Source organism: Lonchura striata, chromosome 7 (genome assembly GCF_050655825.1).
Source record: "Lonchura striata isolate lonStrDom1 chromosome 7, ASM5065582v1, whole genome shotgun sequence".
In the NCBI taxonomy this organism is placed as follows: Eukaryota; Metazoa; Chordata; class Aves; order Passeriformes; family Estrildidae; genus Lonchura; species Lonchura striata.
The window spans coordinates 26,738,802-26,766,184 of NC_140709.1; the positions used below are offsets into that span (position 1 = coordinate 26,738,802).

General features: G+C 40.8%; 1 protein-coding gene across 2 annotated transcripts; it reads left to right on the forward strand.

Annotated features, from left to right (window-relative positions):
• The first annotated feature begins 22 nt into the window (after nt 1–22).
• Nucleotides 23–12,857, forward strand: SUMO1 (small ubiquitin like modifier 1). 2 transcript variants are annotated; one of them, XM_085585252.1, is made up of 5 exons: nt 23–948; nt 8,191–8,265; nt 9,452–9,529; nt 11,159–11,230; nt 12,001–12,857. In XM_085585252.1, the coding sequence occupies exons 1-5, from the start codon at nt 910–912 to the stop codon at nt 12,067–12,069; spliced, it is 333 nt and encodes a 110-aa protein (XP_085441378.1). In that variant the 5' UTR covers nt 23–909; the 3' UTR covers nt 12,070–12,857. The 2 variants fall into 2 exon arrangements, with proteins under 2 accessions (XP_085441378.1, XP_021411055.1); XM_021555380.3 differs by lacking the exon at nt 23–948 and adding an exon at nt 3,090–3,180.
• Nucleotides 12,858–27,383: the final 14,526 nt, after the last annotated feature.

Sequence of the window (27,383 nt, forward strand, 5' to 3'; positions counted from 1 at the left end):
TTGTCCTTGGCACAGCCCGGGCGTGCACAGCGCGGCGCCTGGCTGACCTTCTGTGCCGCGGCCCTGCTGGGGAGCCGAGCAGCTGCGTGCCGGTGGGAGGCGGGCGGAAAGCGCCGCTCCTTGCCCTTAGAAATCCCCGCTTATTTCATACGCAGGGTTAGCTGTACTGAAAACAGGCAGAGATTTTCCTGCCCGCAGGTAGAGAGGCTCCAAGAAACGCTTTTGATTTATATCAGACAGTCATTGCTGCGTTTTATGCAACCATCTGTATGAGTCAGCATGCCTTTGTTTCCAGGAGTACGCTGGAAAGTCCACAGTGAGAGAAATCTGTGGACTTTAATATTTCTGAAGATTTTTTTATTCAAAGGAAAGACTTTGGTACTTTACATCACATAACCAATTTTCTTAAAATCCCACAACCAGTAATATTGCCAAAGAAATTAGGTTCAAGGAGGTAGAGAATTTCCAGGTTCTACCTAGTTTTAAAGTACTATTTCTGGCCCTGCTGGCAGAGTACTCTTATTATGTAAGAGCTACTGTTAACTTAGCTGGTTGCCCTAGAATACTACATTCATCCTGTTGGCTAGCACTAACTGCTATCAGGCAAGCAAATTGGTATTATGAGATTACAAATTGTTTATAGGTTAAAGTCTCCTTTTTAAAGAAATCTGTTTCTGATGGACTGAAGCTTTGCACAGACTCTATGTATGTGTGGGCCAATAGCTTTGAGAAAACCTCTTGCAGCTATTGGCTCCTATACAGTAGCTTTGGAGAAATCAGTCAACAGAGGTGAACTTTATTGGCATCAGGTGACTGAGGTTAAGTGCAGGTAGGAAAATAAGAGACATTATAAAACACCTGAGAATTCAGTGAGGTTGTTAGGGCAAGTACTATGGGCAGTGCGTGCAAATGCAAGGCTGGCTTTGGGTTTTGTGGGAAGAAGCTTGTGTAAGTATATTTGGTATTTTTTAAACAGCTTTTGTTACTTTCTCTTTAAGTGAATTCTATGTTGAATTTGAGCCATTGAAAAAGAAAAGTGAGAGCTTTACTGCTGTGCATCCACAGTTTTCACAGTCTTAGTGGAGATTAACTTTGAAGATCCTGTATAAAACTAGCTTGTGTCTTGGAGAGCTGGTGCATCCACAATTGATGGAATAAGAAGGGTGGTGAAAGGTGGTGCTACTGTTAGTGTGTGTGCTGATAAGCACATTCTAACCCTGTATCTTTATGGCTATGCATGTGGATAGATAACTGCACTCTAACTCATATGAGTGTTAGCTTTTATTATGGGATTACTTGAAAAAATTGGGTTTGTGCCAGAGTCTGAGACTTTGGCCTTAGCACAGTAAGGCTCTGTTTTTAAAAACCCATTTAAAATTTATAAAAAGCAGTAATGTTCAGGATAGAATATTTGTCATTTTCCATTTTGCTAGTATTGTGCGTTGTTGTGGAGCCCTTGCATGGCTTATTTTGGTGCTTTGTGTGTATTATTAAGCTCATAATGAGCTCTTACTGTGAGCTTGGCATAGCATGAACATATTTGGCTTTTCTGCTTGGCCTTGTCTAAGAAAGATCATCTTCATTCTCTAGCTCTGTATAGCATTTGTTTTGGTTCTCTTTATTTATTTTTCCCTCCCTTGTTAATTCTGACTTGTTTTAACAGTTGTGATTAGAACTAATTCCCATGAGTCTAGATACTGATTGTTCTGCTGGCTGGCAAAAGTGCACCTCTTGGTGTAGCTCTGTTTGTAGCTTGGCATTCACTGATAAGCAGAAATGCAGGCACAGAGATCAGCTGCTTTGGTGTTTGGTGTTATTACAAGGGAATATGGCACACAGAGCATTGGCCTGTTTATGTTAATGAATGCCTCTTGCTCAGAGCTAATGAATGTACTCTGCACTTTCCCAAAGGTAGATGGTAAAGTTGAAACTCTGTTTAGTAGCATAAGGGTAATAATCTCATTTTTTCAATTGAGCTAGTTTCTGTTGATTCATTAATTTTACATTCATGCTATTTCATGGTTCTCATGTGTGGAGTTTTTTTTCTACTTGCTGGTGGTCACTTAGATCTAAGCATATGCCAGTAGTGATGCCATGCAGGAGTTGCCTGAGCAGTTGTAGAGGGGATGTTAGGACTCCATGCTATAGTCCAAACAGCTTGCAGCCTAAATGTAATCTTTTAGGTAGATGTTATTTCTTGTGCAGACTTCTGAATAGCGATGCTGTGCCAATGTAAAGCAGGGCACCTGTTCTAATGATACATCTTTGCAAATTTATTCAAATGCAAGCCTGGCTGCAGATTTGCTTAATACATGCAGATCCCATTGCTTGCATGGTTGCAAAAAAAACACTGTCTCTAAACAAAAGTGAGTTTTGCTATGGCATATTGTCTTAATAACAACCTCAGCAAGATATTAGAGGTAGGCAGTATGAAAGTGATTTTTGCTCCAAGATCTACTATTGTGGGAAGGGTTATGTGACTTCACATAATTGTCAGGATTGGAAGGGATCTCTGGAGAGCATCGAGTCCAAGCCCTGCCACGCAGGGTCACCTGCAGCAGGTGACACGGGAACATGACCAGGAGGGGTTTGAATATCTCCAGAGAGGCAGACTCCATGACTTCCCTGGGCAGCCTGTTCCAGTGCTCTGCCACCCTCAACCTGAGAAAGCGCTTTCTCAAGGTGAGGTGGAACTCATTATCTTTTAGTTTATGGCCATTACTGTTCGTTCTGTCATTGAGCACCACTGAGAAGCGTCTGGGACCATCCCCTTGGCACCCGCCTTGGAGGTATTTCTGTGCATTCGTGAGATCCCCTCACAATCTCCTCCAGACTGAACAGGCCCAGCTTCCGCAGTCTCTCCTCATGAAGAGAGATGCTCCAGGCCCGTCACCGTAGCTGTGGCAACCCTGGCTCCGGTCGCCAGGGCTGCCCTTAACGTTGGTCGCTTCTTTCGACGGCGACTCTCGCCTCCCCCGCGGCCTCGGCGGGAGCCGGTGCCGCGCGAGGGCCGGGCGGGGCCGCAGGCGGGGCCCGGGAGGGAAATGAGCTCAGGCGCACCGGAAATCCCGCCCGTGCCGCGGCCCTGTGTTTGCGCTGCGGGCAGAGAAAGGAGCGGAGCGCTTGCAGCGGCCCAGCCGAGCCTGCCGCACGACACGGGGCCGAATCATGTCTGACCAGGTACGGGCAGCTGTCCCGGCCGCGGGGGAACGGCGCGGCGGCCCCGGGGGCTCGGGAGGAGCTGCCGCCCCCCGCCCGCACTCTCCGCCGCCGCGGGGCAGCCCTGCCCGGGGCGGGCAGAGTCGCGGTCGCCCGGAGGGCGCCGGGGGGAACGTTCTCCGAGAGGAGTGTGTGTGTGTGTATGGATGGATGCCGATCTCCGACCTCGGCCGATTCGGGCCCCTCTCCGCGTGCATTTTAATCCTTTTCTCTTCTTTCCTCGGGGTGTTTCGCGAGGAGCGCGGTCGGGCTCCAGGCAGGGATACACGGGGGCCGGGGCGGTGTCCGGACGAAGCGAATCGCCGCCGGGACAGCCCCGGCCCTGGAAACCCGGGAATGCGGCGAGGGATAAGCTGTGTTGCACAACTGTTGTTTCCTTTCGTTTTTCGTTTCCCGGGTGTGTGGTAGGATGGTTTTCCCCCGGAGCGGGCTTTGTGAGGGTTAGGCTAGGCTTGCCAGGTACTCCGTTCGCCCGAGGAATGTGAAAGCCTGTTTTTCTCCCCCTCGTTTCTCAGCTGAGCGTTGCTTGCTTGTATTAAACACCCCGTCCTTTATGAAGGCTCTGTCCTGCCTTCGCTCCAAATAATATTCTCGTTATGCCCACATCATTTCTGTTTTCTGAGCCGGGGAGTTGAATAGTTGCTTGTACCGCAAGTTCCTGGGTTGCTCGGCCTGGCATGTATACAGTGCTTTGCCTACAACTATTGCTTTAGGCTATATGTCCTGCTAGTGGAAAGTTAAAACGGCGTTCCGGTTTCAATTTGTGTTCCGTTTTGCTTTATTTTTTTTATATTGTCGTCATAGGGCACTGTTTTCTATCTTTGATTTTTCCCAAAGTGTAGCTATCGTGATAATGTCAGTACCTACATGTGTTTCTTGTAGTGCTGTGAAGTCAAGAATAGTACTGGTGCCAGCCAGGAAATTAAAAGTCCCCAGAGACAAGGCTCAGCTTAGTGCATACCGTGTCTGCTTTGGGGAGTAGCCTTGGTGCAGTAGGAGCCGTGAAAAGAAGCCAGCGCTGTGTGCGCTGGTGGTCTTCCTCCCCGCCCCCGACTTCCCAGCACAATGCGGCTGACAATGGTGCTGCTGCCTCTCTGTGCCTGTGCCTGGGAGAGGGGCAGCTGGGAGCACAGCGATTGCTGCCTCCTAGGACACATCGCCCCTGTAGCAAAATACGTGAAAGTGACTGCATTTAAAAAAAAAAACAAACAAACTCACCAACAATTTCTGAACTAGATTTTATAGACAGATGTTCACGTGACCTGCTCTCTAGTTGTCTGCATATCGGAACCAAGGTATGTTTTAGCAAATAGCAGCTTTCATTACTTAGGCAAATCCTTCCCCAGGCAAGTTCTGCTAAAATACATGCGTATTTTGTCTTTGAGATTGCTTGAAGTATGTAAAATTCCATGTATGTGATAACCTGTTGTGGCTATGTATCTTAAAGGTCTGTGAATAAGGAGCCTGCTGTTTATTTTTAATAGATAAGCAAAACACTGTTAGACGTTGTGTCATTCATTTCTGGAGCACTGTGCAACAAGAGCTAAACAGATGCTTAAGTAGAAGAATAATGTAAGGTTATGCAGCACTGTAAATCTCATTCCTCTGTTTATCAATCTTACAAGAATAACTTGATTACCTAAAATTGTGAATTGCTTAGAGTATTGTTCTTTTTGGCCCTGGAATTAAGTTAAGAGGGGTGTCATTTATCACCCATAAAAGAAGGGTTACTTTATTTTCAGTGGGAAATTGACTTTTATGGTAAATAAAAATACTTGAAAGAAGGGCAGACTTAAAAAAAACCTCATGGTTGCTTGGTGGGATCTAAGCAAAAATGAAACAAAACACAAATTGTTTCCCCCTCCCTTCAAGTGTGTTAGGCTGTTTTTGCATTATTTTAATCTAAATGTTATCTATTAATGTAATCTGTTAATAAAGAATGCTGTAGTTTGTGTGTATGTTTTTCACTCCCTTAAAAAATGTAAGCATTTATTTGCTTTGTTATGAAGCGTGTTCTACATCTATTCCTCTTTTGGTTTTGACAATTTTCCTTTAAAATGCTGAGTATAGTTTGTTTTTTTAAGGTTAGACATTGAAGTTTTATCCCTTCTGAAAATTGGAGGAGGAAACTTGCAATATATTGCAAGTTTGTTTTGTGTATGTTTAGTTTTTGTTAGTTGCAATAGCAGTACCAGTGTGTTTCATCCAAGAAACTTCGTGTGCTTTTTAGGGTCCGTATATAAGTGTGAGACAGTGCACAGAGTCTTACATTGTGCTCTTTAGGAAAACTGCAATGAAGCCTTTAAAACCTTAGGCATCTAATGAAAAGTTAGAAATTGGAGTGCTGTGGTATTTCTGTTCTTTTGTATGGTGGTGTTTTTTATGTCCTGTTTCATGAGGTACTTTAAAGCACCATTCTTTTCACAGGGCAAGAAGTCTGGAGGCTTCCTTGCTAGTTGCTGATCCAGGATTTTGTTAATGGATGCTAGTAGTTGTAACAACTTTGGAATCTCCTTAGTTTCTTTATTTCTAAGTAATTTTGTGTTGCCTTAACCATCTGGCGTTGAATGGCAGTATAGTTCACTGACAAAATGCAGAGAGCATTTTCAGACTTGCTGGGTCTTGTATCCTGGTGTAAAGTATTTTGCTCCTAAATTAAGCTTTGATTATTGGCACTTCTATTATTTGATTTTATATTATTTTTCTTCTCCTGAAACTACAGCTTTTTTTCCTCTTTATTTTGTGAATGAGAGGTTGTGGGGCTTTAAACAAGCATCTTTATGATTTGAAGACTCCAATTCCCTCTGCTTATTCTACTCTTGGGCACTTTCCCTATTTGTTTTTAATACTAGAGCACTCTTTCCTTGAGGGCAGGAGTCAAATATGAATCATAGTTTGATCACTCATATTGGCCAGAGGCACTGTCATAGTAGCAGTGATCATTAGTAATACCTTTTACAGGATGATTTGGTTTGGAAGCCTGAGTAGGTAGATTTGTTACAATGTACAGAACTATATAACTACTACAAATACCTCTATTGCTGGGATAAGATGCTGTCATGCAGTTTGTAAAGTAAATTTAGACAGTGACTGACCTGAAATGTCATGTAAAGGGACAGTGTTCTTACAAATTCTTTCAGTAATAGTGAAATAGCAGCTAGTTTTGAAGCTACAGAGCAGATCAGTTGAGATCTGAATCTTGCTCTGATTCCTAGAAGTTAGTAATGCTGCATAAAGACATTAAAACAGCTGTTTGTGCAAGTTATCAGAACAAGTTGCAGTTTCTTGTTTTTCTTTCTGGTCAGGAGTGAATACCAGTGTGTTTCTATTCCTGCAACTAGTCCCAGAAGCTTAGAGTCCAAATGTGTTAGGGGAAACTTTGGTGGGGAACACAGGTGATCTGTCTGTGTTACCTGTGATGAACTCCTTTCATGCTTCTAAAGTGACTTGCTTGAAGTCCTGTGTATGTCAGGTTGCATAAAAGCCTGGGTTGAGGTTTTGGATTTGAGCTTGAAGGGTGATGAATCAATCCCTGCAGTTTAGGTTGTGCCTGGATGGGTATTAAAAAATAAAAGGTATTCAAACCAGGTGGAATCTCTGGCTCATACTTCTTTTCATTGTAGAAATTGAATTGATCTGGGTTTAGACAATGAGTCAAACTGATAGAAAGAATACTTCCTCTCTTTCTTTACTCCAGATTGAGACTGGTGCAGATGGGAAGGGTGTTTGCTGACTTGCCTTGTGACCTTCCCTGATCTTTTAATGTTCAAAGAAGTTGTGTATGTTTAACTTCTTTAGGGAGCAGGGGGAAAAAATTTTACAATGTTTTAATCTGGAGATAGAGACCTATCTGGATGGACTTAATAGGGAAGGTTAGTATTTTGTATGTTTTTGGCACTCAATCCTAAATTTCAAGTCCAACCATACAGGGGATATTTCTATACATTTAGCAAAAAGTCCCTTTTGGGTGGGAGCCTATGGTAGGCACCCATGCATATTTTGTTTATTTTTGTCTACAGTGTTAAGAAGTAAAATATAAAAGGATGGTTTCAAACATGATCAGCAGGGTACCTGTGGTTATGGCTAACTTGGGAACAATTCTTCAGTGAGCACCATCTAGACCAGATCTCTGTGTAAAATCTCTTTGTCCTGCAGTGCCTGATGCAGGATATGTAGTGACAGGCAAGGAATGGGGTTAATCGTGCCTGATTTCTCACTTGTTTCATCTATCAACTGGTAACATGAAAACTCTGATGTCCTTAATTAATGTCTAGGAGTGTATAACACTTAAACCCTTTTGATGAGCTTTAGCGCTCAAGCTGTTGAATCAAAACTTGTCTGTACAGTTAATTCTTACCCTGGAAAGATATCAAAACACTATAGTGCTTGGAACTGCACCTTTTTAAACTTTGAAGTATTGTGGTCTTAAAACAAATGTGTTAGAAGAAAACTCTTTTGTTGTCAGAGAAAAGTTAGCTGACCAGCCTTTTGAAAATAAGGGCTACCTTGGATGCAGTGGTTTGTAAAATGTTTGCATGGTTCACTCTCTTTAAGTCAATGGGATGTCACAAATACTTTCTGTTTACTCTCCTCACAGTGTTCCTTTTTTCTGTCAAATATCTGAGCCTCTTAGTGAGCTTCTTGTGGGTTTTTTGCTGTTTGTTTGTTGTCTAGGAGTTAGAGGTATAAAATTATACTTCTTATTTTTGTATGTCATCTATTTCCAAATGGTTCTTCTCTCATTTCTTATGTTCTTTATGGTGTTACTTTTCTCTCATTAACCTTCTCACAGATAGACAGACAACCATTCATAATACTGTGTTGCTGTTATTTTTGTGCACACACACACACACAGAAAGAAGACACCTTGAGTAGTCTGATTTTATGCAATAAAGGGGTGACACCTGCCATACTGTCCGGTGAAAATAATGAAGTGTTTAACTGATCAGGTTTTATTTGTTTTTCTTGCAGGAAGCAAAACCTTCAGCTGAGGACTTAGGAGATAAGAAAGAAGGGGAGTACATTAAACTCAAAGTCATTGGGCAGGTGAGTTTTTTACATAATTGCTTGTTGACATTTGATGGAGGTGTGACTTCTTGTATGGTAGAAATGACCGAATGTAAGTTGATACTTTCAGTTCTTCAGTGCAGATCCTCCCTTGTCATAAACTACTTCCAGCTGCCAGAAATGTGTATTAGTATACTCTGATATGCTTTTTTTTGATGCATTGAGGGATTAATTTATCCAAGGGTATGAATGAAATAAGGCAGCAAACTTGATAAATTCAGGTCCTCAAAGTTTGTGCAGTACCCTAGGCATGAGGTCAGCTTTACTTTTCAGGGATAGAAAAAGGATTGTTGGCTGCCCTGTTAGTAGATGTAGCAACCAGATGAATGGTGGATTAGAAGTCTGTATTCCGGCTGTGTTGGAATCTTCTGTGCAAAGAACCTCTACTTCAGATGACAGCTAGAATTGGTTGTTGGAGTTGTATTGTTTGCTGCAGTTGGGTGGAGATAGATGACTTTCAGGTAGGACTAACAGAAACTACCTTACCTCTTGCTGGCCTAATCAGCAGTTATGAGAACACATTGAAAAGCTGGAAGTGGCCCACATGCCTTTTGCACAGAACCTCCTGCAATCCATCTTATCTGTAGCCATTTTGACAATGGCAGCTACTTGCATCTTATGGCTAGTGGGAAGGACTACAGAATAATAAGACCTGAGATTTCTCCTTAGGTTAGATTTGTGTTGCCAAGTCTGCCTGTATCCTAACTTCTAGATAATTACATTTAATTGAACGAGGTTTCGTATATATTTTGAAGTGCAAGCTTTAACTTGTCTCTTTAGAATCTTAGAACAGAAATCCCTGCATATGTATGTTTGTATTTCATAAGTATATCATCTGGGTAAAGATGTCAGCACAGACTGAACCATGTATGGGTTTTAGTAATTTCAAATCCAAAACCTCCATGTTGAGCCTAAGGCTATATGATGCCATCTGCTTTTTTTAAAAGAGCTTCCTGTGGAAGTACATAGTGAATTTAGTGGCTGATAAGTCATCCTGGAGGTTCACGTTATGATGCACCAAGGGATGTATGGTGATAGTTAAATCACATTCCATGTTTCATGTAAGTTTTAGATAAGTTTTTTCTTAATTAAATGTTTAAAATTAAAATAGATAAAGTTAGCAGTTACTACAAGGAGAGTAAATTTTTTTCTTTTCTGTCCTTAGGACAGCAGTGAAATTCACTTCAAGGTGAAAATGACAACACACCTCAAGAAACTCAAAGAATCATACTGTCAAAGACAGGTTTGTGAAATAATGATATTCTTTAAAAAGAAAATAAAAACCCAAACCACTTTTCTTACTGTGCTTTCAAATAAAGGCTTGAGGTATCTGATGGTACAAACATAATGTATCTCCTCATTTCTTTAGACAAGTAAAAGTATTCCTATGCAAGACAATTGTGAAGTTATACCCTAAGTTGAAGAAATCTGCAGTGTTAATTGTGTGTATACGTAAATAGTAACAATTGTTACAGAACAAAAATATGTCTTCACTTCCTGATTCTGTGGCAGATATAGTGGATTCACAGCTGCTATTTCCAGAAGCCCTGGCCTAGTTTGCCCTCAGCTTTGGGGATAGATGCCTTGTATGGCCTTTTCTTGGTTAAGTGTGTTGGAGTTCACTTCAGGAGATATAATCATAAGTAATAATACTTTGGGGGCTTTTTCCTAATACTTTGAGACAAGTTGAACTTGTCATTGAAGTGTTCTTTCACAAAATGTGGAGGGTTTTTGCTGTCTTTCTGTATTAGGAGGAAAGAAAAGATCAAACACCAGATATATTTGTAGCCAAATCCAAATGGTTAAAGTTATGATTCATTTTAAAAACCTGAAAATTTAAAAAAATCATATTGGAAATAATTAATGTGGCATACTTACTGACTGATGAAGATACATGTGTGGAATTCTTTCTTAAAGAAAGACATAATTGTTTGAGTACATCTGTATCTTCTGAGCTGAATTCTGGAGGGTCTATAATTTCCTTTGCAGCAGTCAGTGCAGTTTTTGGTGTCAATTAGCCTTTCTCTGGTAAAAGGATGACAAACATTTCTTCCACATTGGCCAGAGGGATTGTTGAAACAGTATGAAGATCCTGTCCTTACCTGAGAAAATTTTCTGCCTAGTTATTTGCATGCAGTATTTGAGAGCTAAGTGATAAAATTGTGTCATACTCCACGTGAGTTTGTTTTGCTCATAACTTGCAAGAGGAGGAAAAGATGAGGTGTTTGCCTTATCTATTGATGTGAAGTACGATGTTCTGCCAGAACACGGGCACATTGTGCAACAGACTTACTTTAACTTAACTCTGTTTACCTTTGGGATGTTTGTTTCACCTTGTTTGAATGCTGTTCATTTTTCTTCCCCTCAATTCTGCTCTTTCTTGTTCCCAGTATTGAGCATTTGCAGAATTGATAATGGTAAAGGTTGTGATTCCTTCCTGTAGCCATAGAAGATGAGGAAAGCAAGGGTAGGAGTTAATGAAGTAAACATCACATTCCTCCTGTTGTCTTAGGATCCTTAAATAAGGGTGATACACTGTTCAGAAAAATACTTGTGTAAATATATCTTGGAAGAGAGGGTATAGTCAGTACTTAATTCATAAATACAGACAAGTTAAAAAAGCTAAGGAAAATTCCAAGTTGTTGAGCTACAACTCCAGTGAGACTGTGGAACAAACATGCATTTTGTCACTTTTTGAGTCATTTCTTGGTAGTGTACTTGAATGTAACAGAATATCTGAGCTCCCTGTGTAACAGGAACTAACACTCTTATACTTTCATCTGTTGTTTTTATTTAAAATGTTTTTTCTTGTAAACCCATACAGTATTCAGTAAGTTGGGTTTTTTTCTTATACGTATGTTTCTTTTCTTAGGGTGTTCCAATGAATTCACTCAGGTTTCTCTTCGAGGGTCAGAGAATTACTGATAATCATACCCCCAAGGAGGTGAGTTTCTTCCGAGAAATATAGTTTGACTGCATTTCTTTAACTAGCATCTTTTAGTAAGGTAGACAGGCAGCTTGGAAAGAGCCTGCTTGGACCTCCATGTGTAATGCCTCAGAAAGGAGGGTGTAGTCACTGCTTACTAGAGGGGGGAAAAACATGAAGGGAAGCTTCCCATTGTTGAGCTTAAGCTTCAGTGTGATTTTTGAATAAATATGTATTTAGTTCACATTTAGTAGATCAAAGTGTAAATAAACAGAAATCAGTTACTTCTGTCCAGTGACTTCCACCAATTGTTTTGAAAAAGCAGGAAGAAATTCATAATAATGACCTGGAAATATCAAACAAACTTGTTGACTGTGAAATTGAACAAGTTGATCTCCCTGAGAGAATAGTTGTAAACAGGATTTGAGTTGCAAGGTGTAGGTGTTAAGCTGCACTGTGAGCTAGTAGTGTACTATAGTAGATGTAATTCATATGGCACTACAGCTGGTGCATTCACTAGGAGGTTGTTCCCCCTAAACAAGGGGTTTATAGAAGGGTAAAGCCAGCAACTTCCAGGCTGATGTGAACTGCTCCACAAGTGGGTTGATTCAAATACCTAAATCTGAAGAAAAATGGCTAAAAATTGTGGATATTGTCTAGTGAGATGGAGACTGAAATTTTCTTCACCCTTTTGATAAACCTACTCTGATTTCATCACACCAGATCTACACAATTATTAATAAATTATTAATAGCAATTATTTGCTGTTTTTTCCTCTGTTCTCACAGCTCGGGATGGAGGAGGAAGATGTGATTGAAGTTTATCAGGAACAGACGGGGGGTCACTCAACAGTTTAGATTCTTCTTATTTTCTTCCCCCTTAATCCTTTTTTATTTTTAAATAATAGTTCTTTTGTAATGTGGTGTTCAACACTGAAACTGGCACCCCATCTCTGGGAGTTTACTTTCGAGCGTCTGGTATTTTGAATTCTCGTGCTCATTATACACTATTGTTTCTGTTTTCATTGTGCTGAACTTCTGTGATCCAGCTGCAACCTTGCTCCCCTCTTCCCTTCTGCCCCCCCTTTAGGAATACATGTACTCACATGCATTTGTATGTTCGCTGGGTTCGTGCATTTCAGGCACGAAGGCTGTAAGATCTGCCAGGTGGGCGAGTGTTCTTAATGACTTCCATATCTGCCCTGAAGTTTTGATGTGTGACTGTCTCACTCCTGGACTATAACTTTCAGTGCGAGATGAAGTTTTTCAGAGAACTAAACTGTGGAGAAGTTGTGTATCCATAACTTGGAGCTATTTTGCTTAAATTATGCTGATGGCCCAATGAAGAAGATTGCCGAGTTGCCAATGGAAAAGCTAGAACTGTTGTCATCTGTTCCTTGCTCCAGAGATGGCTTTGCTGAAGATGTGAAATTGAAAACCCTAATGATTTTTAAATATTACCAGAAGAGCCCAGAAGCATTTTAACCTCATATAGCAATTAGTACGCGCAGGTATCCATGCAAGAATGTTCACAGCAGCCAACTGGTGTTACTTTGACACGCTTGTTTGTACCTATTGGCCTGGGACGTGGGTTTTGAATGGACATTGTCTGTACCAGCTTCATTTAAAATAAACAAGAAAACCAATTTTATAAACAACTTGCATTTTCTTTTCAAATGTTTGGAAGTGAGCAAAACCATTAGAAGTTATAATTAGGGTATGCTTTTCCAGTTACTATAAGTTGAAGCCAGAAAAAAATTGTGCTCTGTAAATATACCTCATAAAAAAATTATTTTTTTCCTACTTACCCTCATAAAATACTTGATCTGCTTGTTTTGCAGGCAACTCTTAGACTACTAGCTATTTCTTTTCTTGGAAGAGACTATTCACATACAGTTACATAAATCTTCACTTCATGCACAGAATTTAAACTGAAAATGCAACTTAGAAGTAAATAAAGATGGCTTTTAATGTCTAAATTTCATATTATATAGTACCATTAAATAATCTCTGATGGATGACACGGGAGTGTCATGATAGTTCACTGGGCATCATTATCAGGGTCTACATGTTCCAGCTTACCTGCAGGTGATAAATGGTCAGTTTGAGAACTTGTTACTGGATATGAAAACTGAGGTGGGAGATTATGGGCAGAGAGTGTGGAGAGAAGATTTCACTATTCTCCCTGTTTCACCTCTTTTGCAGAGGAATAGGACTTGTTTGGTAAATCAAGTTCTGTATAAATGCCAGCTTCAATTAAAGACACATGCTGGCATACTTGAAAAAAATAGCAGGTTTTAAGTACTTTTTTTTAATGCCATTTGCTGTAAAGTTAGACGTGCATTTTCTTTCATGCTTGTGGTTGTCCTGTTCCTGATTTAGTAATACTTTTGTATGCATAATTGCACTAAGCAGTTTTTTAAAGATTAAAATTTTTGTTTACAAAATGTCAGAATATGGGGTTTTCTTAAAGTATTTTATGTAATTAAGTTCTTAAGGAAAGAGGAATTGCTATGATGTTGTAGAGGAACACAGCTTCTCTGCATTTGCCTCCAATTACTTTTTTAAAATACCAAATATTTTTGCTTTAGAATACAAGAAATAAAACAACTTTGTAACTATTACCAGATCATCTTTTAAATTAAAATTTGTATAAAGCTCTTTTTTGTAGGGAAGTTCCTATTATCTCTTCTGCAAACTAGGAACTGAGGTGCAGCTACAGTGGGGTCACTGTGGAAGCTGAAAGCAGAGCTGAGAACTGAATCCACATCCCTGGGGTTTGATGCTAGTACTCTAGTGGCTGCCCTGACTATCTTTGCTTCTAGCTGTTCACTTTCCTCTTCCAAATCTGTTTTTATATGTTCATTTATATCAGCTTTCTAGCTGAAGCACTGCATTTGGTTCTCTTGAGACTGTGGAGGAGGGTTTTCTGCAAAATGCAGCTTCAGTAGGATAAAGCTCAAGGCATAGATTGCTTTTTGTTCTGTAACCTTGTCCTAAAATACATCTCTCTATAGAGTGGATGTGGAACCAGTGACAGACTGATTTGACCTCTTTCTCAGACTGGTTGTGAAGCCTCAAAGAGCCTCAACAGAGCTGCTGGTCCAAAGTTATGTCTTTGCTGATAGAGCTTGATCGAACAGTAATGAGGGGAAAACTGTCCCCTGCCTTAAGGATTAATATTGAGAGCTCTGTACAAATTGAGAAAATACATGTGGTACAGATCCACTAGTACCCTTTTTAAATAAGTTAATTCTTGGGAATTACAGGTTGAAATAAAATCTGAATTTTGAAGTAAAACCAACCTGAGTTTTGAAGTCAATAACCTAGACTTTTTTTTTCCTTTTTTTTTTTTTTTTTCATTTTGAAAGAGCTAGTCCCTTTCAAAGAATTTTTTTCTAAAAACATGGTCTAGAGTGGAAGTTTTAAAGCACTTACACTTTCAAAGGCTGTAACTGGAAATAAAGCTGGATTTGGTATGTTGGAGAAAACCAGAAAAGCTCTCTTGTAATTTTTCCTTGTATATTAGAAAATGGTTTGGTTTAACTGCTTAAAAAAGTATTGGGAGAATAAAACCATCTTCAGTGAGTCAGTTAATGGAATAGAAGGTGGAAGCTAATACTTTATTTTGAATTGTGACAATTTATTTGATATTCACTATGGTGATGTATAAAAGCTTTATTGAAAAGCACTTTGCAAAACCATCACTCTTGACAGATTTTCTCAAAGCTGCTGTGCCTAGAGGATTTGTGTATTCTCTTAAGTATAAACATGTCTGCATGATCACCAACTTGATAAAATTAGGGTGTTTTTAACTTAAATGTATAAATGTTGGCAGGATTTAGACTTGAGTTAATGTTAGATAATGCTAAAACATAAATTCTGCCATGAATTTTGACTAGCCATACATTGTTTTAGAAATGCTACAGTTGTTTACTAGTTTTTAGCTTTTCATAATTTAAATGGAAATTATTTTAAAATACAGTATTAAAATATTTGTGTTGACCTGTGCTGTGCATCTCCTGTGAGCAAGCTTGAATTATTGCTGTTGAGGTAAATTTTCTAAATGAGAAAATCAGCTTCTGAAGCACTTTACAGAGTCCAGTAGGAATTGTGCTGTATGTTTAGACTGGTTTTGGTTTGCTTTTAGAACCAGTACTTAACGGGCTAATGAAGTTCAGCTCCAGTTTAGAGACTGCAAAAAGTGATTAATCTTCTCCACAGGAACTGCAATATTAATTGAATCTACCGAAAATATCAGAGAAGCAAAAAAAAAAAAAAAAACAACAAACTAATAACCTGATTAATAAGGAACATAAGAACTTACCTTGGTACAGTTTCTCTATAGTTTTTTTATTGCTGCATCTGAAATCTAGCTGCTTCATACAGTAGCATGCTTATTGTGACTTTATTGCATCTGTTTTGGAGGATTCCTCCTGAAGTCAGCACTGAAGTCTTCATACCTTTTTGTAACCTGGTGATTTCATTGTTTTATGTCTTAACACAAAATGGACCAAAGAATCTATCTGGCACCTCAAGAGGTCTGTCTGGATTAATTTCTTCTGGCTGATCAAACATGCATGCTTTTACTTCCTGTTGTTGGGATGTCAACACAGACCAGTGCTGCAGTCTAGAAAAATAAATATGTGAGTGAGTAGCACCTGTACCAAAAGGTTTCTCTTGAGCCAGACTGGATCCTTGAATTTGAGTGCACCTGAAAGAACTCACTGCAGTGACCCATTTCTAACACCAGGCATTTACTTCTTTATACTTGTTTCAGGCCTAGCTTTTCAAACAGGTGAGCATGAGAAAACACTTGTGGATGAAGGACATGTTGAGTGTGTTCTGGTCTGATAACTTCCATTAGTCATGCTCCTTGGACTGCTGAGGTGGTTCCAGATTAGTTCTATGCCTCCAAACAGTGTTAATAAAGGGGATGCAAGACAGAATTCTTTCTGGGGTAAGAAAGCCAGTGCATTGACTTGACATGTACACACTTGGTGAGCTCGTTGCTGGTGCACTGGCACTTTCTTTGATTCTGCCACAGTGTATGTGGCACCTTCTGTAGCAGTGAGGCTGAGCAGGAGCCTGGGCTTCCCCTAGGAGTTGTCTTTGAGGAAGGTTTGGAATAGGCTGTGGAAGAACCTGTTGGATTGTGCTGATACCTTCTGTGGGCCAGCTTGTCCTCCTGTCACAGCAGTAAGAATAGAGCAAGTGGTAGGTGCTAATTGCTACTTAGCTGTAGTTATTGCTTGGCCTCTTATCCCTGACAGTGCTTTGTGGCTCATAAATTGACCTAAAGGGCTGTTACACAATTTGCAGTGTATATATGTGTACTACACAGCCTCCCAGTTCTTGTGTTCTGAGGTGCTGTAGAAAGCTGTGGAAGCTCTAGAGGCTGCTCTGATGGATTGTGTAAAGGTAACCGTAACTTCAGGTGTTCAGGGAAATCCAGTTTGGCTTCTTTCCATAATATGTTATTAAAATAATGAGAGAAGACAGGTGCATGTCAATTGCTGGTACAATTTGGAGAAACACTGAAAAACTGGCTAAATAGTAAAAGAAGAGCATTGTGTCTTGGGGCTGGAATTAGTGACAGTTTAAATCCTGAGGTACCAGTGGTGCTCTCCAGTGTTAACTACACTGATGGAACTCCTACTACAGGGGTATTTTTGTATAGGCTGGCACTGAGTGTAAAGATATGTTGATATAACTGAGGAAAAAAGTTAACTTCACTCTTTGCTTAGTAGCTACATACCTGATTCAATTTAAAAGCTGTGCTTGTGTTTTGGCTTCCTCTAGAGGTAGTCTAGCATCTTCCTCTTTCTTCATTTGCTCCTGAGCCTTATATGTTGCCATTTCTCAGTTTTTTTCCTTCAAATTCCAGGTCTTCTATTGCCATGTCAACCAGCTGCTGGTACTGTTCCTCTAACCACGTTGCCCCTTTTTGTCTTCATTTTTGTAATCAACAACTATTGGTTGTTTACATACTTTCTATTTAGGAAATAACTTCATCAGTTACAGATTTAAAAAAAAAAATACAATACTGGCATTACAAGCATTTAATACTGTCTCACATGTGAGTTTTTTTCTAAATTGTAATTGGATTTTTTGTTCAAGCCTTTCTCTGCAACTATTTGTTAGAACTCTTTTTTTTAAACTGTAGATGCTGGGAGTCGGGCTTTCAGAGAAGATATGTAATGAAAACAAACTATCAGATGCAACATGAATGTTGTAATTGCCAGGAATCTTGCACCCTGCAGCGTAGCTAGGCTGTAGAACTTCTTTTTCAGGCTGCAGGGACTGTGGTAGAGAGGACTGTTGTTACCATATCTGTTTAAGAGAGAGGAGCTTAGGTACTGCAAGTTTGGGACGTAGTGTCACAGGAATTTCAAGGCAGACCACAGGCTAAGTCTTCACCAGAAATCATCCATTCTGATGAACTATCTGGTGCTAAAGTAAGCATTAGTCTTTCTATAGACCATCTGCTTCTCCATGTTCCTCTAGCTGTTGCTTCTTCTGGAACTGGAGAAGCTTCCCATGGTAATCCTGCTGCTGCCAAATATGTTCTTGTGCTGTTTTTTCTAATTATGACTACTTTGCTGCCACCTCCTCCTCATGGCACCTCCACTCCTCTAGTTTCTGTTTCTGTGAACTAAAACATAAATGATTATTAATTACTATAGCAACCTTAGGTTTGCTGAGCATTCTTTCCAGAAGAGCACATCCTAGCCAGAGGAACTCAGCAGATTGCCAAAGTGAAGGAGGGAGAAAAGAATAAAGGAGAGTAGGTGCTGATTGTGTAGCATATGTCTGGTTGGTTCAGAAATATATAAAAAAATACTGTCTACTTTCCTTGACACTATTTTGTAGGGGGGCAAAAATCTGTGTTGCATTTTTCACACATGCTTTTGAGAAGGCTATAAGGAATATGGGATACGGGTATGTGGCTTACATGTAATAAAGATTTAGAGAAAAGGGATGGAGGAGTATATAGGAACAGTTAGGAAAGTTCAGCAAGTAAGAGCTGGAAGAAAAAAACTGGACTGCACATTAGTTTAACAAGGACACAAAACCCAGAACAAGAACCCGGGCTATGCAACAAATTAGGCAATTGAAAGCCTTGGCTGACATTTAAATGTAAACAAAATGACAGTGAAATGGGCTATTTTTGCAGGAGGATTCACACTGAGAGTAGGGAGCATCAAAGAAAATCAAGGAGGTTCATGAAGCAAGGGACTATTCTCTTATATTGGGAATGGGAAGTTAAAGAAAATAAAACTAAAGGTCTTCCACCTCACTGAATGTGGTCCAAAGTATTTTCCAGTCATCTTGGTGTTCTCAGTCCAACAGTTTGACTTGAATGCCTATTTGCTTTTCCTGATATAAAGTTAAGCAGGGCATGGCACGAATTAAAGAGAAAAAACACGGTTTAAAGCCTTTCTTTTCAGACGTGTGATTAAAACACGCTGCTTCTGCTAATGGGGTTCTCGGGAATGCCGGGCATGCGCTGCAGTTCAGGCGTTTCCAGGTAGACTGCAGCTCCTCGAGATCATCCGAGGAGGTCGCTGTTGTTCCCGGGAAATGCCGTTCCAATGACAAATTACCCGATGGACGCGGAGCCGTGAGATGGTGTCAAATGCGCTGTTTTGTGTAAGCAGAACATCTCATGAGCTGTTTAGGAATGTGATCATTATAAGAGCTTGTAAGTATAAGACACTGATCGGTTTCCTAGAGCTTTGCCTCACGTATTTGCTGGGTTTGGGCTTTTTCCTAAAGCCATGTTAGCACAGGTAAAGAACAAAAGTGCTCTTAATGACTTTTTTTTTTAGTATAATATGTTTATATCATTAAGAAATAACCTACATTGCTATGAGATCTTTATAACCATGTCCTGAGGTTTTTGTCAGGCAAAACACTCAGTAGTGGGTTTAGTGTTGTTTGGAAAGTGTGGAATATCACCTTCATGAACTCACTGTAAGCTAGGTACAATAAGTTGAAAACTTAAATTTGTATAATGACTTTGATTCACTGTTGATACTGATTTTTTTAATTATCAACAAAGACTGAAAAGTCAGAATACAGAGCAATGACAAATGGATTAAAATATTTTTTAAAAGTTAATTTAGTAGACATACATGCAATACTAAACTTAAGAAATATCTAATATGCTGCTAAAAGATGGAACTTTATCTATGCACGTGTTTGAGATTAAAAGGTTTGTGTTGTTATACTCTAGTTTGGAATTTGCCTGGGAGTGCTGAAGGGGGTTTGCTGCTTCTTCACACTCTGTTGTTAGTCTTCTGAAATGTTAGAAGATGCTTTGTTTTTATCTATGTTTTTTCCTGGCTTGCAAAAGAAAAGCAAAGATAGCAGTAATTATGTAATCATTCCAATTCAAATGTTCCCTTCTCAAATGAAAACATCATCTTCACTAACCACATATCCTCCGTGCTCTTCTGTTGTTCCTTTTCCAGATCCTCCTTCACTTTTTCCATTTGTTCCTACTGATCTTCTTCCATTTCTGTTCTTGTTCCTTTCTCCTCTTCACTTCTGACATTGCCTTTCTGTCTTTTTTGTTCTCTTTCCTGTGCATATTTATCTTCTTGGCATTTTTCAGGAAGAATAAGGACAAGGATGTCAACTTTAAGTGCATTATTAATTATATTCTCTAAATTATTATTTCTCTGTTATTAACAAAGATTTAAAATTTCTAAAAGATATATGCTTCATATACTTATTAAAGTTGTTTTGAATTCTGTGGGAGTTTTCCAGTCACTGTGATTAACAGTATCTGTTTTCTCTATATGGTAAATGTATTTTTTTTAATATTTATATATTTTTCTTACAGTAGATACTTGCCTTTGTGATACCTGATGACTCTTATGCTAATTTGCTAGTATTTATTGTCCCAAAATGTTGTTACAAAAGTTGTACTCTTGAACCTCTGCTAACTTTATATTTCTCCCTGTATTTTTTTCTAAATGTTTTTTAAGTTACAGCAAGGGAGGGGACAGGTATAGAGGTTTCCTCCAGCCCGAGAAAAGAGGACACTGACGAAACAGGTAAGGTCTAAAAAAGTGTAAAACTGTTAGCTGAATGGTCAGCTAGAGGATCTCTGTGGTGAAATGGGAAAGCTATTGACAGCCTGTATTTCTCCAGTTTTAAACTAGGGCTAGGAAGACTTTTCCAGGAAATTTAGAGATTTAAGATGCATATCTGAACAGCCGTTTTACTTTGCTGTGTGGTGTCTCTTCTAAAGAAGGCATTGGGGAGTGCTTCTTGGCTGCAGGTTTTCTGTCAGACTAGTCCTGGATATTTACAGTCCTGGAATTGCAGGTTTTGGGGGTCTCACTCGGTGGGCTGAGGGCTCTGCATGCTCCCAGGCTCCCTCCCACACCTCTTCCTTCCTGCACTGCTGCCTTGGCCGGTTGGCAGAGGAGCATGGAACTGGGGCAGGCGAGCAAACAGCCATGGATACCTGGTGTGAGGGAAATGCCATACCTGCCTGTGCGAGTGATGCTGCAGTACATAAAAAACCAACACAAATCCTCTTGCTAGTGAGGGTAAAGAAGAGGGGGAGTTACCTGAGCTTGGCTACACCTGTGCTAAGGGTGAAAAATGAGCTGGGGCGGCTGGGGAGCTCTTTCTGGCATGGGGCGGCCCCAGGGGCAGGTCCCGTGTGGAGCAATGCCGGCTGTGAGGCTGAGGGAGACGGGGCTCGGGACAGAGCCCTGGACAGAGCCCCGGACAGAGCCCCTTGCTGCCCCCTGAGGGGAGCCTCGCCCGCGAGAACGGGATGTGCTGAGGGAGCTGGGACAGCACCTGTGGGGAGACGGAGCCTGGCTGTCCCTCAGTGTGGGTGGGACGGCACCTGTGAGGGGAGAAGGAGCCTGGCTGTCCCTCAGTGTGGGTGGGACAGCACCTGTGAGGAGAAGGAGCCTGGCTGTCCCTCAGTGTGGCTGGGATGGCACCTGCGAGGGGAGAAGGAGCCTGGCTGTCCCTCAGTGTGGGTGGGACAGCACCTGTGGGGAGAAGGAGCCTGGCTGTCCCTCAGTGTGGGTGGGACAGCACCTGTGGGGAGAAGGAGCCTGGCTGTCCCTCAGTGTGGGTGGGACGGCACCTGTGAGGGGAGAAGGAGCCTGGCTGTCCCTCGGTGTGGCTGGGACAGCACCTGTGAGGGGAGAAGGAGCCTGGCTGTCCCTCAGTGTGGCTGGGACAGCACCTGTGGGGAGAAGGAGCCTGGCTGTCCCTCGGTGTGGCTGGGACAGCACCTGTGAGGGGAGAAGGAGCCTGGCTGTCCCTCAGTGTGGCTGGGACAGCACCTGTGAGGAGAAGGAGCCTGGCTGTCCCTCAGTGTGGGTGGGACGGCACCTGTGAGGGGAGAAGGAGCCTGGCTGTCCCTCAGTGTGGCTGGGACAGCACCTGTGAGGGGAGAAGGAGCCTGGCTGTCCCTCAGTGTGGCTGGGACGGCACCTGTGGGGAGACGGAGCCTGGCTGTCCCTCAGTGTGGGTGGGACAGCACCTGTGAGGGGAGAAGGAGCCTGGCTGTCCCTCGGTGTGGGTGGGACAGCACCTGTGAAGGGAGAAGGAGCCTGGCTGTCCCTCAGTGTGGCTGGAACGGCGCCTGTGAGGGGAGAAGGAGCCCGGCTGTCCCTCAGTGTGGGTGGGACGGCACCTGTGAGGAGAAGGAGCCTGGCTGTCCCTCGGTGTGGCTGGGACGGCACCTGTGGGGAGAAGGAGCCTGGCTGTCCCTCAGTGTGGCTGGGACAGCACCTGTGAGGAGAAGGAGCCTGGCTGTCCCTCAGTGTGGGTGGGACGGCACCTGTGAGGGGAGAAGGAGCCTGGCTGTCCCTCAGTGTGGCTGGGACAGCACCTGTGAGGAGAAGGACCCCGGCTGTCCCTCCATGGTGGGCACAGGTGCCCTGAGGAGGCAGCAGCCATTTTATGTGGTGGACGATGGTAGCAGAGTTGCTGGGCTGCAGTAGCCACAGTCAGGAAGGACACACTGTGGGTAAGTCTTTGTTCTCCTTTTTTATCCTCATTTCATGGAAGTTTCTTCAGTACATGTCCCTGCCAGCACCTGCAAGCACCATTTCTCACCTCCACAGCCCCTCTGCTCCTGTCTGCTGTGGTGTGGGAGGTGCCGGCTGGGGTGGCTCTTGGAGGCAAGATGTCCTGAGCCAGGGAAAACTGGAATGCTGTAGATATGTGGTGATTGTTCTTTCAGGGAACAAACATTTCAGTCTAGAGGTAAATCTGGTCTTTCTGTCAATATTTTTATATTTTGTCACAACAATATTTATGTAATTTTTTTTTTTGTAGTGCAGGTAAGTGTAAGAACAAATCATAAATAGGACTCAAGTGTTGTGGTTTCATGTAAATCTTGTAAGATATTTTTCCCAGCCATATAACTTGGTGACTCTTGAAATGTATATTCTTGGGCTTTCTGTCCCTCTTCTATTTCATGCTCCACCGAAGTTAAGAAAATACACCAAAAATCTAGTTTTGAAGTTTCATTTGTTACAGTCAAAAAGGGTGCATCATCAGGTATGTAGTGGACTTCAGACAGAAAAACTGTGGAGAAAATATTAAGACCTTGATCCACACATCTATTAACCTGGAACACATGATCTTGTCCCAATCAATGCTACTGATGCTTTGACTACTTTCTAAAGTAGCTTGACTGCTTTTGGCTGTCTGTCTAGATTAAATGTTTACAATTAACCTCTACTGGGAACAATGGTAGAATGCCTGCTATCCAGTGGAGAGAAGCTGCAATATGAGTCAGGTGAGTTGTGAGCTTTGTGCTGCCCCTGAGCTGCTGGTTAACTCCATGCTCTATGCAAGCTTCCTCCACCTCTCACAGTCTGCTGCCTACAGCACAAGGTCCAACAAAATCCAACTTTCTGCTTCCAGGTATCACCCTAATCACACAGGCATGCCAAAATAATCTCAAACCACATTTATTGTAAGTGCATGCTCTAGTACACATACCCAGGGGTATTCTGGTTTACAGGTGAGGTCTGGAGAGAAAAAAAAAAATCTAGCTATTTTCTGCTTGTTGATACAATATGTAATTCTTGTCTTTTGATACAAAATAAAAAAAAAAAACCAAAAACCCACCTCTCCTGCTACTGTAAGTGTACTTGAAATAATTTTGACTGTAATGCTTGATATATCTTGTTTAGGCTTAATAATAAAGAAATCAGTTTTAATAACAGTTGATTATTACCACTGTCAAAAAAATACAAAATAATGTCTGATTACAAAAATTTTCCCTGGTCTTTTATCTTGCAAGGAATTACCAAACAAAAGCACAGAAATAAAATTTGGCTGGTCTTTGAAGAAATTGACTATAACACATTAACTCTTTATATGCCTTTTTATATCTCCCACTGAGATAACTGAAAGGGTGACACAGTAATCTTCAGCAAGATGCAAAGAGGTCAGTTTCTTCTTAGTTAACCTTTCCATAAGTGCTTATGATATATAATATTGATTTACCTCCTTGCAAACAGCAAAAGCTGAGATGGTTGTGTCAATTTGTTACATTATGAGCTGCCAATAAGAGAATATTAATCTCTTCAGGATTTGCACACTAAGGATTTACCACAACTGATGCAGTCCACTGTTGTACAAGCACTTTGCTAGTGGGTCTAAAATTCCTGCATGAAAACTTAACTTGAGCCATGAATAGAACTTCAGGTTTCTCTGTGTTCCCAGTGATGTAAAATTGCTGAGAAAAAGATAAAGATAACTGTTCTCCTGTATACATTACCGTTAAGGATTTATGGTGGGAATTACACCAATGTCCACTGATTAGTGGGAAGAGTTGCTGTTTGCCCTTGGAGAGTTGCTGGTCTTTGTTTTGGCTGTAACCTGCTCTCAGTGTAACTGCTTCTGCCACTCCTTCCCGTACCAGGGAGGCTGTGTGCTGTGCATCGAGACCTCCTGGTCTACTTTACCCCTAGGACCACTTGTTAGACCAACAACTGAGGGAAAATGGCTGGCGTCTCGGAATGTGCTTTGAGACAGAGCTTGTACTCTGCTCCTCCAGCTGTGTTTTTTCAGTGCTGCAGGTCCTTGGGAGGGGTTATAAGGAACAGTGCTACCATTAATCAGTAGTGTCTGCACTTCTACATACACATACATCACTTGAGAGTCAACTGTATACAATTTCTATAAGTGAGTGGTTTTGCCACCTTAACATTATCCTGATAGTACAAAGCAGACAGAATCTGTACCACAAGCCAGACAGCACTTAATGTATTGCCATTGGTGTCTGAATCATGATTGAAACCAGTTTTTAACAGAAATACATAGTCAAAGACAATACAGGGGAAGGGGCAGGAAGTTTTGCGGTCATAGGACTTACAAGATCTAAGCTGCTGTCAATTGGGTATTTTCTTTTCTGCTCTCTGTTCAGTGGTAATTCTCGTCTTATATACTGCTTTTCAGAGGTACTTGTTTTTATTCCAAATGTCTCCTGCATTTCTTGATGACTGGGAATTCTCAACTGTTGTTCCAGATTCGAGCTCTATAGCCTGTATTTAAAAAACTGAACTATCAGAGAGAGTAACAAAAAAAATGAACAATCAAAATTTAGACTTGATTCTACTTAAGAAAAAGCTTAGGAAGATGCAGAAAAATCCTGAGATTTTGTTTTACTCCTGCCTTAACCTCTCAACGTGTTTTGCACATCTGTAAGCCCTGAAACTCTGCAGAATACTTTGTCAGTACCATCTAATGAATAGCCTGTGTAATTGTAATGGCCTATCAGGTTGCAGCTACTCTCTTTGGAGATCACTTGTCTCCTCATTGCTAAGGTGAGCTTTGTCTAACGTGAGTTCCACCCTCTCTTTTGCTGCAATGAAGATCCAAAGGCTCATTTTTGTATTTAGTAATGGTGACTATTTTAATAATTACAGTTTCATTTCTGTAATAGTTGTCATCCAAAGGTCTTGAAATATTTTAGAACCTCATAGTCTGATTTTTAGTTTAGGGGAGATGTGAAGCCATAGTTTTCAGTCACTTTAGCAGCAGCAAGTGCTCAGTTTCTCTGAAGATCAAGCTACAAATATTGATGTTTCACACTTTAATTCTCTATGGATGTTCTGGGAAGTCCTGTTTGGTTTTCCTGAATATAGGTCTAGGATGTATTTTTAAATCAATAGCATTGGAAAAAGGACAGGGTCTATTTTGCTCCTTCAGAGATGGCTCTGGGGAGACCTTCCAGCACCTCAACAGACCTACAAGAGATCTAGAAAGGGACTTTTTACAGGGCATGTAGTGATAAGATAAGGGGGAATAGCTTTAAACTGAAAGAGGGTAGGTTTATATTTTATATTGGGAAGAAATTCTCTGCTGTAAGGACACTGAAACACTGAGACACTGAAACAGGTTGCCCAGAGAAGTTGTGGATGCCTCATCCCTGGAACTATTCAAGTCCACATTGGATGATGCTCTAAGTAATCTGATCTTTTCTAGAGAAAGTGTCCCTGTCCACAGCAAGGGGCTTGAAACTACACGATCTTTAAGGTTTCTCCCAATCCAAGCCATTCCATGAGTCTTGTCGTAAGGGGAATTGGTTTAGGGCAGGCAGTTGATTCTGAGAGGTATGGTGCTGAATATAAGAATTTTGTACAAAGTGTTAATACTGTTAGGGCATGTAGATATGGCTCCTAGGGACATGGTTTGCTGGGGGACTTGCTAGTGTTAGGTCAATGTCTGCATTAAATGATCTTAATGTTCTTTTTCAACCTAAAATATTCTATGACATTATTGTATATTGCTTGGTTGCTTTTTTTTTTTTTCCCCTCAGTCCTTGTTTTAAGAGGTCTTCCCAAGATGCCCTATAAAGCAATTAGATACTGTCACAGTCAAGTGTTTTCATCTGGGGACTCTTGATAGGAGATCTGATTCTGACAGTAGAAATAGGAGGCAATGCCTGTCCCTTCATGCTGGGAGCATGACCCTCAGAGGCATCTGTTGGTGGAGGATCATTGCTGAGAATTTCCATTCACATGCTTTACTGAATTAAGGCACTGTGATATTGACTCAGCTAAGATGCCTGACTAGTATAGAAACAAATGCTGTAGAAACCTAAATCTTGCTTGCAGAAATGAAAGTGAAATATAAAAACCTTCTGTCTCTGAGTAAACTTTTATCTTTTTAGTAAAGTCTGTTGTATAGTCAAAGCAGGCTTCCACTTGTGCAATACAGCGTTCAGGTTTTCTGTCCATTTGCTTGTCTGAATCTGTAAAAGTGAAGATCAACTCTTGATCAGGTTATGTCAGACTCAGATTTTTACAGAAGAATTTTCTTTGCTGATCATCTATGCTGCAGCTGTGATGCAGTGCTGTTGGTCTCAGTAAATAAGTAGCCAAACCATAGGATGAGAGAATAAGTCTAGTTCTAAATTTGATGCTGGGGAAAAAAAAAAAAAGTGATTATGTTTAACTTTGTACCCCAAAAGAAATTTGGAACTTGATGTTGCAGACTCTTTTGGTTTCAGTTACGGATTTTTGATAGTCACATCAAATTAAATCTTCCTCAGGGTTAGGATGGTTAAAAGAATTATTTAATATATCTTAATAATGATTAGACATGGTATAAGATTAAAGACTACTAGAGGCAAAAGTGACAATAATATGGCTATGGGAATTATAGGATTTCCCTCCTTTTTGGTGCTTTTGGGTAATATGTTAGTATTGAAGATTTGAGGTTCAGATGTACTTCCAAAGCTTTGAAATAGTATTGAGCCTTTAAATTATATGATAATTAAAAAATCTCCTGAAGTCCTATATGAGACAGCAATAGTAAAGATATCATTGTTTTAATTTAAAATGCAAGTTTGCATGTATTCTATGAGCCAGACTGAAGTTGCTGGATCAACACTTGTGATTTCAATTATCAGACCTCAACTATTGGGTAAATTAATAATAACAAAGGGAACGGGATCTATAAACAGCAATCTGTGTCTCTTCCTGACCAAGCCCCAGTATTCTTGCTAGGTTTAGCTGAAAGTACAAGACTAAAGTAAACTGTAGAAATAAGCAATTCTTTATCAGTAGAAGATTGTTCTCTCAATATATACTTTAAGGGCACTACTTGGGAAACCTATATTAAAAGAATGAACTTCAGTCCTGGAGAGGGAGGAGCAGGATTTT